The sequence below is a fragment of the Pararge aegeria genome, chromosome 9, assembly GCF_905163445.1.
Source record: "Pararge aegeria chromosome 9, ilParAegt1.1, whole genome shotgun sequence".
NCBI lineage: Eukaryota > Metazoa > Arthropoda > Insecta > Lepidoptera > Nymphalidae > Pararge > Pararge aegeria.
In genome coordinates, this window is record NC_053188.1 from 14,020,335 (window position 1) to 14,036,314 (window position 15,980).

Here is a 15,980-nt window from a genome sequence, read left to right on the forward strand (position 1 = left end):
ATTTTATATAGGTATGTATATAGAAGATCAAATGGTCGCTGTAATAAGTAAGAAGCCACCGCTGTACCGCTACTTTACCTTTGAAGGAAACATTGAACTTTTTATGAAGGCGATAAATACATTTTTTAGTAAAGAAAAAAGACGAATCAACAAATTGTCACGACAGATTGACTTTGCGATAAAAAGTATCTAATGGCCTTGTATGAGGTTGGGTTCCTGCTTCACTGGCCGAATCGCTGCCCGTTTATCTTTTTTAACAGTTGCTAAGCATTGGCCACCCGTTATACCCATACAAAATAAGCGTTCACAACTATCGCTATCGAATAATGCATTCGAATTTGTATTATACGACGAGTTGGCAACTTGTTTGAAAAGTTAGTGATCCTGGCACCCGAAAGGCGTAAAAGTGCCATAATAACTATAAAATAATAATTCAGTAATAATATTCAGTTCAGTATAAAATAATACCACTTTCTGCGACTGTCTGGGTAATACCCGCTAACTCCTCCTAACAACGCAACAGTGCAGTGCATTTGAATGCAGTGTTCACAATCGTTTGTATCATTTTTCACAGAAAGTTTATATGTTAATACGAGTAAGAGTAAGTCTTATTAAGATTTTTAAGTAGAAAAAAAATATTTGCTACAAATTTGCTTGGCTTACGAATGCTATACTTTAAAGAGGTACTCAAAAATTGTGTGCTTATGTACGGGAGCTATGGTGATACGCTCGGCCGTAACAATAGGATGATCTTCCTCCGAGCGGGTGATAAACCTCGGGGACTGAGGTCCGAACATTCATCTTTGGAAGTTGTATATACTCGTATATAGTAAATATTTGTGAGCATTTCGCTAGCGCGATGCAGGATTTTTGTGGCGCCATCTAGTTCAGTAATGTGGAGACTGCTACACCTACTGAAGAGTTTTAGTTCTTCTTAAATCCTTTAGAAAACCCAGCGAATGCATACCTATATCTCTATCTGTTACGCTTGATCTCTTACACCCTTTGGCGCGTCACTTCCTAACAAAATTCGTATAATCTAACGAAAAGTCAGCTGCAAACAATGTTTATTGAGTAATTCTAAAAACAAAAGCACCTCAGCCTTTTTGTCTTATTCAACCCAGGGGGAATCTGGGCGGGTTGCTAGTAAAGAATAATAAATAATGTACAACGTTACCTATACCTATTCCGTTTCATCAAATTACTTGCACTAAACACTTTGTTTGAATTCTGATGAAAACGCTATTCAGCATTCTAAAGTTCTTTAACGTTATACCTACTTACGTCTCTGTTTTCTATAGAACTAATGGCCTCGTGATGCAATTTGTGTCGTAGACGTAGGCTACATATTTTAAATACAAAAATTTACATTGCTTGCATGCAGAGGCATGTAAGCACTGTAAATTGTTGTGTCTCAAATTGTACCTAGTTAAGAGTGTGCTACGTTTATAATCTTCCCATAGTAGGTAGGTATGACACATAGAGTCGAAATTACGATTCGATAAATGTTCTCCTATTAAAAAGTTGATAGCTATAAACTACAGCAACGCTATAGCAAAATATATATAAAGGTAGCCACAACCACCTAACTAGTTTCTGTTTTGTTTTCTTCGTTATCGGTTGCCTGAAGAAATCGCTATGAAGCGATAAGGCCGCCAAATTGTATGCGTGGTTTTGCTATACTTTTGTTTTTTTATGTACTTTTTGTGGTGTGCATTAAAAGTATATTCATTCATTAATTCAAAGGTAACGTTATTACATATATGAATATAGAAAGTTACATTGATATAAATCTTGTTCTTTGTCAAGAATGCCTTAGACAGCGCTCTGAGCGAATCTTTCGTTAGAATTAAAACCATTTTAGGTACACAGGTAGATCACTATTTGCAGCGATTCATTAGTGCGTTCTACGCGTCTGCATCGCTTCTTTTGGGCTTTTGTCGCATTAGCAATGCGCGTGCGCAATTGTATCGCTTTTGATACATACTATCAATTCAGCAACATCAGTAACTTAGGTTTTTGCGATTATAATGCTACTGAATCGCTGCAAAAATTCGTCCAGTGGGCAAATTCCCTTAAAGTCGTATACTTTATACTATGAATATTTACCTTTGACGTTTCACTTTTTCGATAATTGAAGCGACTTCCAAGCGTGCGAATCTTAAGCTAGGGTAGAAATAACAGGAATGTATGATTTCCTGTAAGGATATGAAGATTTATCAATATCGTGTTTTTTTAAGTTAATTTCACCTTTGACTGCAATCTCACCTGCGGACAGGTGATTACGCAGTCTATGTTGGTAAAGAGCTAACCTGCTAGCAGTGGCGTGCATAGAGGGTATGCACAGGATATGCAGATGATATAAAATGAGGAAAATACGCAGTACGAGTTATAAAAAACTTAAGGATAGGCATTGTAAGAGTTATAAAAAGCCTACCCTTAAGTATCTATAACTCGAGATTTTCTTTATTTTATATCATCTGCATACCCCACTGCCTGCTAGGAGTATGGCAGTTATTTTAAACGTAAAGTTTATATTTTAATCGGTTTCTACGGGACATCGTACTGAAACGCTAAGAACTTTTGCCGGCAACGCATCGGTGGCTCCTCTGGCGCTGCAGATGTTTATGGGCGGCGGTGATCACTCCTCACAAGCAAATATTCCTCATAAAGATTTTAACAATCTACATAATACTACGACCTAAGAAAAGTAAGATGAACTAAACACTAGCCTTCCAGCGTCTTTTTTTTATGTTTAAACTATGTACTTAATATGCGATAAGGCCGCCTTTTGTATTCTACTTCTGTCCTTGTATTTCAATTGTTTTTTTTATTTTTCTAACTTCGTAGTGGTGTACAAATAAAGAGTTAAGCAATAATAATATGAGAGCGAAATTTTTACAACCGTTTTTTCAATTCTTAGTTTGACTAGGCACTTGCTATGTGTTTAGTCTTAATATTAAAAGAGCCTTATTTGAATATTTTATTTTGTCCGCCGATTGGCGCAGTTGGCGTCGCTCCTGCTTTCTGAGTCCAAGGCTGTGGGTTCCATTCCATCAATTGCAAAACTTTTGTGTGATGAGCATGAATGGTTTTCAGTGGCTGGGTGTTTATTTGTATGTTATAAGTATATATTTATATTATTCATAAAAATATTCATAAGTCTCCCATAACACAAGCTACGCTTACTTTAGGGCTAGATGGTGAAGTTTGTATAGTAGTATATTAATTTATTTATTGAGAGCACTTGCATATAAAATTCCTGTTCACTCATGATTTGAACTGAAGCTTAAATACTTGCCTATTATCTCTGTAGGTATATCTACATCTTACTTGCACTTCAGGTATTTATTACGTCAATGTTTCAGTAAGAACGTATTTAAGTGCCGCCCTATAAAATATCAAGTACCTACTTTAATTAATACCGGGCTTACGCATACAGACTTAGCGAAGAACAATAATGATATGGATACACAGAATTAAGATGGCACAGAAACCGTGTACACGACTAATATTGAAGCATCATAAACCACTCCACTAGAGTAGTGTTTCTCGAACAGGCGGTTAGCCACTTTATCCCATTAAGCAGATGTCAGTAATTATTTTACCTGTTATATTCTAAACGTTTTCCATAAAAAAAAGGGAATTTGGGAAAGTTATTGAGCTAGCATTATTCCGCGTGTGTGACGCGAGAAATGCGCGGGGCATTTTCATTCTTTTTGGTCACAATGGAACGGCTGGATGAGAGTTCTGGATGTTCTTAAGTCTATGTATATTGTATGGATACATTAAAATAACTATCACGTCACGGTAAAGGTAAAGTGATAATTTGTAAACACATTTACGTTACGATATCCCTTAAACAGAGCAGCTGGTACCGATCTGAATTGTGTATCTATTTGTGGATCAATTATTTAGACAATGCGATATAATCTTTGATATCTTACAGTTTTGCTTGAGCTTTTATTTAAAAAATCCAGCAAGGCTGTTTTTGCATAATTTAGTTGTTATATTTACAACAAAATGGTTTTCAAAATCGAGTCAGTAGAACCTGAGATTTGCGCGTTCAAACAAACAAACTCTTCAGCTATATAATATTAGGCAAGCGGTTTTCTGGACTTCATCCGGATGCAACTCCTACTCTCATCACCTAAGTAAATTCCGAACCTCCGCATCGTTCGTCTGCGCTAATATATTATTTCCACGGTTACAATGAGGGTCGAACACGAAGCGCGATCCTAATAAGCCCATAACCTAAAACTATTATTATTTTATATTAGTTCATCATCATCAACATCATCCCATTACTAGCCTACTACAGGAAATCATTGGGTCCTTCCACAATCAGAAGGGTTTTAGACCATAGTCCACCACGCCGGCCCAATGCGGATTGGTGGACTTCACACCTTCACGATGTTTTCCTTAACCTTAAGCAAGTGATTTTTTACTTAAAACGCACATAACTTAGAAAAGTTCGAGGTGCTTGGATTCGAACTCGGCCCCCCGAAAGTAAAGCTGAAGTCCTAACCACTGGGCTATCACCGTTTCATTAGTTTATTTATATATATATATATATATGTACTTCAAAACCACTTTTAGATTTGGTATTTTAGATTTGGATCTTTTTTACATGCGTTATTTTGCGTGGAGGCTTATATATATATATTTAGCTTATATAACTCCTGATCTACTTATCTGATTTTACTTATAAGTAAAACAGTTTAAGTTCCCTCCAAGTCCACCAGTCCTGAGATAACTCGAAACAGACAAACGGATTTGAGGAATAGAGTGGTTTTAGTGGAACAAAATGCTAATCTTTTGATATCCCTGGCAATAAAATGTAAAAGACGTGCGTACCGGAGAACAACAAAACAAAACAGGTACTTTAATACCAAAGAGTATTAATTTTTTCCTAGATATAAGTTTTTAGTCCTATAAAAACATGAGAACTAGAAAATTTTCCGTGTCATGGCAAAAAAACCAATACAATTTCGGCAAATTGAACATCGATTTTTGTGACTAGCGCACTAACAGTATACTCGATGACTTGCCATTAGGCAATCAGCAAATCAGTGAAATTACAATCATTCCAGAATAAATCATTCAAGTATCTAGTTACGTAGGTAGGGTTTAGAGAAATAGTTTAGCTTAAGCGCTGTGCAGATTAACTAGGGTTATTTTTTTGGCCGAGGGAAGCGGGCGTACCACGATTACAAACTATACAAGGTTCTATGAAAGGGGTCCAAGGGCATACTAGCCCCCCTAAAACAAGGGTCACTAATGCCCGTTTTCACTAAACCTACGCTAGGCCCAAATCGAATGCCTAATGATTAAGCCGATGTCTATAGAAAAAAAACGCATCACCAACTCTTAGGTGATAACTATTGGAACAATGGATCATGGATGTATGCCTAGGAATCTCCTTGGATTAGGCGTTACTTATTTAGGCATCAAATTATTCTTCGTTGTATACTCTATTTAGAGAAATGTATATACTTAATTTTAAATCAGCTCATTTATAAATAACCTAAAAAAAGTATCAATTTTAAATTAATTGTAATGACGTCACATTATCAGCAAGTAACTTGTCTGTAATTTACTTAAAAAAACTTACTTAAAAAATTAAGATCCTAAGTCTCATTATCAGGAAATCACGTACGCTATTTATATACTTTAAAATAAATTGGAGTTCCTGAAGAAAATTCTAAAAATGTAACCCAAAGTAACAAAATTTTGTAAAACTATGTACCTACCACATGCGAGGACATAATATATTACGGTAATCGCATTAACAAGTGCATGTGTGTGCTTATGAAAGCGTGTATGAATTATTTTTTTCATTAGCCTATAAGCGTATTAGCCATCAGTCCTATAACAGGCATTAAACAGCTTTTAAAAGCTCAGAATGGCTTTGGATTATTTTTTATCCCCAATAGTAACATATCATATTTAACAATTCTTCTCAAGTATAAACATTTATTTATTACCGGGATCATAGAAAACGTAGCACAAGAAAACCGTCCACATGTTAAAACTACGACAACATTAATTAACAAACCTGCACGGCATTGCAATCATCTTAAGCAAAATGGTAACAATGCTATCATATCATCTTATCTACGAGTTACAACTATTGATCATAACAATAAATGAAGCAATTGCTAACCTTGAGCCCTCGCGAAAGGTGACCCGCTTGATACAATCTTGCTCCCATTCCAATTGTAAGTGTCCACCTATCTTGATATAGAAGTTATTTTGTGTAAACAGCTGTTGTTGACAAGGTCTAAGGGATAAAGATTTTAAGATAAAAATTATCGCTCCGGTACAATTATCTTAAACAAGAAGCATGTTTTCAATGAGGTTGCATCAATGTTTAGACGGCCGATTGGCGCAGTGAGCAGCGACACTGCTTTCTGAATCCAAGGCTGTGAGTTCGATTCACACAACTGGAATATGTGATGAACATGATTGTTTTTCAGTGTCTGGGTGTTTATCTGTATATTATAAGTATTTATGTATAATAAACAAAATAAAATAAATAAAAAAGCTTTTCATTATTCTATGATTGAAGAACAGAAAAAAACATTATAAATAGAAAAAAAATAGATAACAATGTAAGCTTTTGCAAATTTGTCACGTTAAACAATTATTTATGTATATTATTCATTGAACTATTCATCAGTTATCTTAGTACCCATAAAACAAGCTACGCTTTGGGGTTAGATGGCGATGTATGTATTATCGATATATATTTATCTTCATAACGATCTAATTTAGAATTCCTGAACTGTAACTATTTTAATTAATGCGTATAAAAAGATACTGGATTCGATTCCAGACCGGACGAATAACTTTTAGTATTGAGGTCGAATACGTTTAACTAACTACCTTCAATAAATTATCAAATTGCTATAACATTTTGTCCTTAAAGTCGGGGGTTAGTTTTATTCCACCATATCTTCTATGTGCCTGAACATATGCTTTATGTGAGGGGCAACGTTATAGGCCTTCTAACATCCCGCGTTATACAGATAATAAATAAAAAAAAAACCATAGGTATATTTTAGCTGTATGGCGCCATTTTCAATGTGAATAGCAAAAATATCTTAATAACTATTATAAAACCGTTTTAATTGTTGTTTCAGAAGAAAAAACGGACAGTGTAGACCACCAAGATGGGGGCGATGTTCCGGAGCGAAGAGATGGCTCTTTGCCAACTCTTTATTCAGCCTGAGGCGGCGTACACCTCCGTCTCGGAGCTGGGCGAAGCTGGCACTGTACAGTTCAGAGATGTGAGTACATCCTTCTCACTAAATCACTAAATTAAAACGATTACTGTATGCCATCATCATCATATCAACCCATTGCCGGCCCACTACAGGGCACGGGTGTCCTTTCAAAATGGGAATTGGTGAACTTCACACACCTTTGAGAATATTATGGTGAACTCTCAGGCGTTCTGGTTTCCACGGAAATTATATATAGGTGCTTGGATTCGAACTCGGCCCCATCGAATGTGAAGCCGAAATCCTAACCGCTAGCCTATGATCGCTTCTTCTTTTACTGTATATGTAAAACCCTTCAGAAATCAATATTATATACCTATAAGACAAAATACAGTAGACCAATAGACCCTACACATTTTGTATATAATCAAAAGTCTAAACCATAAACCTCTATGTGCCTATTTGAATAAAGAAATATTTGACTTTAAGTATAAAGTATCAAAGTATATTAAAAAAGCTATTTCGATTTTATTTACGACTAGCTGTTGTCCACGACTTTGTCCGCGTTTTTTTTTGTTTTTCAAATCAGGTTTGTAAGTTGTGTATTCTTATTAAAATAATCGTGTGTAAAGTTTTGCTTAGGTGTCCTTAGTTTTTTAAATCTCACGATGATATAAAAGATTTTTTCTAAAATAAACGTAGCCTTAGATACTGCTTATTACATTAGCTACCTGCCAATAAAAGACCCGTCAAAATCGGTCCAGCCATTTCAGAGATTAGCCGGAACAAATAGACAGACAGACAAGAATGAAACAAAATGACAAGAAGAAAAAAACAAAAACAAAATGTTGGTGTTTGTACCGTATATATAATCATGTACATGTAGTGAAGGGTGAAGGGAACGGTGAACGGTTATTTCAATATTACAAACAGACACTCCAATTATATGTATAGATGATAATGACGTTATTTGAATTGATAATCATTTCTCTGAATGGAGTGTTTTTTAATGGGTAGTGTCCTTGTAATCCTAGTCTAACTTAGTTTAAAAAAAAACAAACAAGGATAAAAATTTCTTAATCACTTCGATTAGGGTCATTTCTATGTCGTATTTAGAATATATTAGATTATCTAAAAGTCGTAACTCCATTTGGGTTTCACTAGAATAATATAAAAAAAAAACTATTTTAATAACATTCGAACACAAGTTACGAAACCTATCTCTTTTAGGAGCTACTTAGCATTTTTATTCTAATTCTTATTTGCAATTTAAATATCCAAGACTTTAAAGTTCTAAATAACGTTGAACAAGTATTTACCATAGTATGTATGCACGTTTTTCTTAGCATGTCTCCAATAGGTTGTTGATAAAGAACCAAGTAAATATAATATGACGGCTGATTGGCGCAGTTTGCGGCGACCCTGCTTTCTGAGTCCAAGGATGTGGGTTCGATTCCCACAACTGGAAAATGTTTGGTTGATGAGCATGAATGTGTTTCAGTGTCGGGGTGTTTATATGTATATTATAAGTATTTATGTATATTATTCTTAATATTCATTAGTCATCTCAGTACCCATAACACCAGCTACGCTTACTTTGGGGCTAGATGGCGATGTGTGCGTTGTCGTAGTATATAAATTATTTATATTAAAAAAAAAAAAAGTAGTTAAGTATTATGAATGTTTTATAGTAGTTAAGGACACGTAAGTGGGAAATTGGTCTAGTTTTAAAACACTTGAGTATGTCACATCAGTCAAATACATTTCACAAAAGGTAACACGGTTTCCGTTGGACTTAGAATAAAATATTTTAAGAGTGTACTTAAGTGAGGCACTTACAACTAATGTTTATTTTTAAGTGTCTTCTTACATTACTTACTCTCGTTTCCGATTAAATGGCGTTCTTAACTTAGGTTCCAAATTAGCAGATTTATGGCTTTGCAGCACCCTTCAACTTTAAGGCATTTAAACATCATCAGCATACAATTAAAGCTAGTAGAGTTTTGTAAATTGTAAATCATTTAGCACCCTCAGACCTCAGCCAATTAATATCCTTCTTTTAGGCACAGGTCTCGACTCTCATGGGAGAGAAGGATTTAGATCATAAACTCACCAAGCTGCTTTAGTCGCTGGTTATAATAATTAAAGCCCACCAATCACCCAATGGTGGGCTTTAATTATTATTATCACATTGTTTTATTAGACTTAACGTGCACTCAGAGGTAAGCGGGAGTGCAACGCCAATTTAATATTTTCGTTAACTGAAAAACCTACTAAACAATTTTAGACCGAAATAGGATTCGAACCCAGTGCAACTACTAGTGTAAAAAGGTATATAAGCGTTCGTAAAAAAGGTTTCACTAAAAATAAGTCTTCTTTTTTGCCGGGTAAGTAAAACATTTACTGTGTAGCGAGACACCGTGGGCGGTGGCATCCTTATGTGGTTGATATTCCAGGTTTCTGATACGTACCGCTAAGATATGGAACGCCGGCAACTTTGTTTCCTGCCACGTATAATTTGAGTACCTTCAAAGCTAGAGTGAATAGGCTTTTTCTAGGCAAGCGTGCTCAAACCTAGACCTCATCATTGCTTTGCAACGGGCATGATTGTCGTCAAGCGCTAGCCTATCGTTAATAAAAAAAAAAAAAAAGTATGACCTATATGAGCGCCAAAGTATTTAAAATATTCACTTAAGTACACAGAGGTAGGTAGACAAATAAATCTAATTTGGCATTGAAATGACACAGCAAATAAACCTATCCACCTTATCTTCTATTTGCTCGCTAAGTTAGTCGATCTCACGGGCGCAGTGGTGATCGCCTCAGTGCTTCCCAACTTCGATTAACGGCGCGCGACGGGGCAATTTGGGAATATTTTATTTCAACATTTTTTCTGGTCTGATGGGAGGCTTCGGGCGTGGCTAGTTAGCAAGTAAATAGCAACCTACAGTCAAATACAACTTCCATACCAGGCTGCCATAACATGTTAACCCGCTGCCATCTTAGATTGCATCATCACTTACCACCAGGCGAGATCGCAGTCAAGGGCTAACTTGTAGTGGAATCATAAAAATAAAAAAAGAAGTGCCACCAAGCGATTATCCATAAAGAGAAGGAATTGATAAGGGTGTGGGTTTAATACAACTGCCATACCCTACCCCTAACAAGTGAGCCCGCTATTTTAGTAAAATGAAAAAAAAAATCCTGTACAATTAATTCACAAACGCCAGAAGTAACACTTCTTAAAAGTAGCCTACGAAGGTTGAGAGGAATATTAGGATTAATGTAAGGTTTGTTATTTTTTACCAAGAATTAAAATTAGTTAATATTTTAATATAAAATTACATATACAACGTGTAAAGGAAAACCGCAGTATTACATCACAGGCTTGAGAGGCACATTATTCACTGTCTCTGAGACTTATCTGTGAAACCGAAACGATAATAATAGTTTTTGAGTAACTTGCATAGTTTTTACTGAAAAAAGTCAGATACAGTCCTAACATCACATGCAAAATTAAAATCAAAAGACTCCTGTCACTTATTTAATCTATTGTATAGCTAATATACTAACAATCTATGGATGGAAACGTCTGAAATAAATGATAATGAATGATTAATTTATTATATTATTATTATAGCTACTGGTACTTTATCTTCAATAGGGTTGTCATTAATAAACACTTAAAATGTTTTGACTTAGTTTATAAAAATAAATATGCTTCTTTTGATTTAATATTTTCACAGGATAATTCCTTATGAAATACAGTTATGTACCCTTCAACAGTATTTCGTAATTTGGTAACACGTTGTATATATTATATATTATATATTTACCATGGTAACTAGAATAAGAAACAAAATGTGTTATGCATTCCATCTCATTCGCTCCCATACATTTATGTGTTTGTTTCTTTATCTACATATTATTCATTTTCTTATTATCTCGCTTATATTTATTTTATAAACACATTTTAGTTGTATCGAGTTTCAAATCACAACGATTCTAAAGAAGTTTCACTTCAAAATGTTTTTACCGAACGTAAAATTTCATTTATAAGCAGAGCCTTCAAGACAACATAAATGCCCGAAGCCCTGAATCAAGGTTAGCGAGGTTGTTGGACAAGGTAAACGTTTCGGGCTACTTTCCTGCATCACTGTGTAGTGTAACCTACCTATTGGGTTTATCCTGATTATTGCTCGAGCACATCAGGAAAAACTGAAAAATATTGCAGATAATTAAATTGCAATACACTCTATAGCCTCGATAGATAAATGCAGTGAGCCATAACGTTATTATCGATAACGTTATGAATGAAATGGCTTTTCCACCTTACCTCATGGCCTTATCAGTAAAACCTTCAATCGCTTGAATATGAATGTGAACAAGTGTTATATAAACTAAGTATCTCCAACTACATCCACGCACCACATCTAAGTAGGTCAGTATGTACATTCTTCTTAAAGCATAAATTAAAATTAATTACATGGCTGGGCTGGACGATCTTAGTACCTCCAATGAATAAGAAAATCATTCAAATAAGATAAAAAATATTTAAGTAACATTTTAAGGAATACTGTACGGATTACTTAGCACACTAGTATCGTATGTACTATGAAAATTAAAGACGCGTAGTAGTTATTATATATATCATAGAATGGCAGATGCAGACGGAACTTGTTATGTTTTATTATAAGATTAAATTTGTTAACCTGCAAAACGCAAATAAAGATTTGAATTTGAATATATCACGAAGATAAAGTAAAAGGGTGTTTTGTTAGAAGTTCTTCTTATAAAACTGTAAAATGAAATAAAAGACATTCGGGTAGAAAAATGTTGATGGTCATGGTATTTGTTGGGTTTAATGTAAGGAAAATGTATGCCAATAGTGTTTAACTGTTGTTCAGGCATATGGGCGAAACGGCTGGCTCGAACGATGCGAATTCGGGAAGTCCAATTTTCTACCACTTTATCGAGCAACCGGGGCGTATAACGCGGTAAATATTGGTATCAATTGGTCCATTGTCTTTGGTTTATCTTTATATATTATAGTGAGTTAATTTAACGAAAAAAAAATAACAGTAAGTGCGAGGTCACACAATTTAGTAAGCCAGACAGACTCAGAACGATTACTCTAAATTCCACTCTTCCCGCATTCATCGTATAATGTTTGACATGTTGCACCAATCGTTGACCAAGCCACATATTTATAGCATTCAATTTGGGGAAGACAAATTGATTAACTACTAGGAAGTCCTCGTTCGTTGCAATGTTGTCGGAATACGGTCCCTGTTGCTAGATAGTGGTAAAAAAATAACTTCCTGATTGCGCTTCATTCCAGCGGCCATATGCACGAAATCATTCTCAAATACAAAAAAGTACAAGACGATTATAAACCAAACAACATGGCATTTATAGTGTTTTTAATAAACTTCTTTCAAAAAGGACGAGGTTATAAAATTGGTAATTTTTTTTATGTACGTCCTATGGATTTATTTTCTTGTTGCAAAGGAGTTTTTTTCCAAAATAGTACTATTTAAATTTCATAACGCATTAAATATATACATTGCCTGTTTAAGCATTCGGACAACATACATACAACGGGTAGTTAGTTGTAGTACATAGTATTCAAGTTTGATTTCTACTAAAATGTATTCACTATTTAGTTTGTATCTACCTATTTCAACAGTTTGATTTCAATCTGTTAAAGAACAAAAAATCTCGTTACTTTCAAAGTTGCATCGCTCCAAAAAATAAACACCCAATAAACACAATAAAAAAAAAAAAAATAAGTAAAATAGCCAGTTTTAAATGCAAATATTTTCTCACTGTAATAGAATAACTAACTTGTTCGGCTGAATAAGTTAGTATTTGTGTATCATACAAACAAATAAACAGATGAAATACAATTTGAAAACAATAAAGATAAATCTTTTAATTTTTTAAATATAATATTATTAATTATTAATAAATAGAAACTTAATAATAATAATAATAAAACCGTGTCGCCCTGACCCCCGGCCATCTGGTCTTCCCTGCCGGGGTGTAATATGTATTTATGTAATGTATATTTAAGTGTTTTAATCTCTATGTATCTAAGTAATTATATGAATGTTGTTTTGGCTCACTATATATATTTATCTTGTGTACACAGGCGTGAGAATAATAATTACTAAAACCATAAGTACCATTTTATGTTTGAATATTGCTTAATCCTATCCTATCATACCAAGACGTGAAAGTTTTGTAGTGATGTGTGGATTTTTGTTGCTCAATCGCGCATGAATAGATTAGCGCCAATAGTAAGAATATTTACATAAGCACACAGATACCTATGGAGAAAGAAAGAAATAAAACACATTAATTAAAATCATCAATAAATAGCCTGTAATAGTCTGTGATATCAGCATATCGTCTTAGGAAAGTACAGAAAACCTTAGTGGCCTGTGGGGCTGAGCATATGCTTTTATAACATGATACCGAAGGTAATATTAGATTTACCATTACATAAGTTTAAAGAATGTATAAAAACACATTTAATACATCGAGGTTACTATACTATTGATGAATTTCTTAATGACAAGGTTGCCTGGAAGCAAGCCTGTCCGCTTTCAGCTCGCACAAGGTAAAACAATGGTTGTTAAATTGTAAAATTGTGTTGGATAAGGCAATGTTGAGTTTCTTGCCGGCTTCTTCTCGGTAGAATCTGTCTTCCGAACCGGTCGAAGAGTCACAATCAGACATACTTGGCGTTTCAATAGTGCTTATATTTAAAAAACATACTTGACGTTTTAACAAAAGGCCTACTTGAAATAAATGAATTTGAATTTAGTCCACTGTTGGACTCAAAGCCTCTCCTAATGGCCTGGTTTGCCCAAAATCACCATGCTGGGCAGACGGTTTGGTGATCGAATTATAGATGGCGCTGCAACCCATTCTCAGTTATATTCCCTTGGTCGCCTCTTACGACACGGGTTATTCCCACTGGTGCGCCAATACTCGGACAGTAAACATGCCTAGCAGTGCTATGCTTTGTCAAGGGATATAATCGGGGTATACGATTCTTGTCTCCTGCCTGTGATAACCAGTAACTTCGTGCAATGAAGTTTTATGTGACTGGCTCGCCTTGTGCCACTATCAATAAGAGCATCCCGACAGCTAGCGGCCATAACGAGCGGTTGACCCTGGGAAAAACGGGATCCGTTTGAGCAAAAAACCGATTCGAATGATTAAATGAATTCCTCCGCCAAAGTGGTTCGCTCGACGCTACAAGTAAACCTTCAATGATTCATATACGCGTTGCGTCTTTTTAGCCCTTTTTTAGCCGAGTGCGTCGTGGAGGTGCAATGATGACCGGTCAAGCACTAAATGACTTAATTAATCAGTGGTTTGTGTGTACGCTTGACACAAATGCTTTTGCCAAAAAAAAAATAGAAAATTATAATATAAAGTTAATATAAAATAAAAATATTAGCAGCACGACTTTGTTGGAAGGGTAATAACTAGCCGAAGCCTCCCAACAGACCAGAACATAGAAAATTCAAAAAAAAAAATCCCCACGGTTAAAACTGCTCCAGGAAGGTTGTCAAACTTCTACTAAGGAGAATTATAAACGGAGATTTTACACGAATAATGGCGATTATTAGCAATTATTATTATTAGCAACTAAACTCATATATACATCTCTTTATAATTCGATTATTAATTTAATACGATGAATGTCACATCGTTATTCACCCCTCGTGTTCACCCCATTACTGGCCTACTCAGAATGAGAAGGGTTTATGCCTCACCACTCGAGCTAATTGCGGATTGGTAGAATTCAACCACCTTTGACAGCGTTATAGATTACTTTCAGGCATCCAGGTGGGATTTAACTACAATCAAAGAAAATTCCTAGGCATACATTTACCTTTCACCAATCGATTTTCACTAGGCAACTCATGTAAACTTACTTGATTCTTCCCACAAGATATGGTATTTTGTGCAAACGCAAAATACTTACCATATCTTTTATCAAAAATGAAAAATGTAATGATAATACAAATATTATCATTAAATTTTTCGCATGGATTTAAGGTTAAATTATTAATTCTGTAAACCGAATTTATACTATTTTCATCTGTTAAGTGTCAGTTTACGAGTTCCCTGAACTTTACGATCATCCGAATCGGTGTCGTTCCTTTGGACGGCGCCTAACGTCGCTAAGCAGCATATAAGAGGTCCAGAAACGTTTTTGTTCTCAAGGAATCACCTAAATTACTAAACATCCAATTAAGGCGATTCCTAAATGTAGTGATTCCTAGATAGTGGCATAAGAGTCATTATCACAAACTAGCAAAACGTTGACTTAGAAAAATATCCACCTGGATAGTACCTAGCTACAATGGCACAGTTATACGAATAAAACTGTGATAGTACGTAACTATGTCGCGTCTATTACTTGGTAAAACTGATTACCTACTTGGCATTCAATCGCCATTTATGCATTGCAACCTTGGTATTGAATATTAAACGTTTTAATAAATTTCAAGGTATTGCTAGAGAATGCAATCTGTAACGCTTCATTTTTCATAGTTAACTTTAATGTGTCTACGGGGTGGAATTTTTTGTGAGTTCCTTTTCTGTTTCGCTAGTAACCCTACAATATGGTTACCGGAGAATTTTTATTATTTACATAATTTTTATGCCTACTCTATTAAAGTGTCACGAGGAAGGTTGTTTCCTGTAGTCATGATTGCTATTAAAAACTAT

The 15,980-nt window shown here is 34.9% G+C and overlaps 1 protein-coding gene across 2 annotated transcripts in view; it reads left to right on the forward strand.

Moving 5' to 3' along the window:
• LOC120626578 (V-type proton ATPase 116 kDa subunit a1) overlaps window positions 1-15,980 on the forward strand; it is a 40,568-nt gene that overhangs the window by 9,532 nt on the left and 15,056 nt on the right. For both annotated transcript variants that reach the window (XM_039894129.1, XM_039894131.1), the window contains exon 2: window positions 7,146-7,292. In XM_039894129.1, coding sequence (XP_039750063.1) covers window positions 7,176-7,292 — 117 coding nt within the window. In that variant the 5' untranslated portion in view covers window positions 7,146-7,175. The remainder of the gene's footprint in view (window positions 1-7,145; window positions 7,293-15,980) is intronic.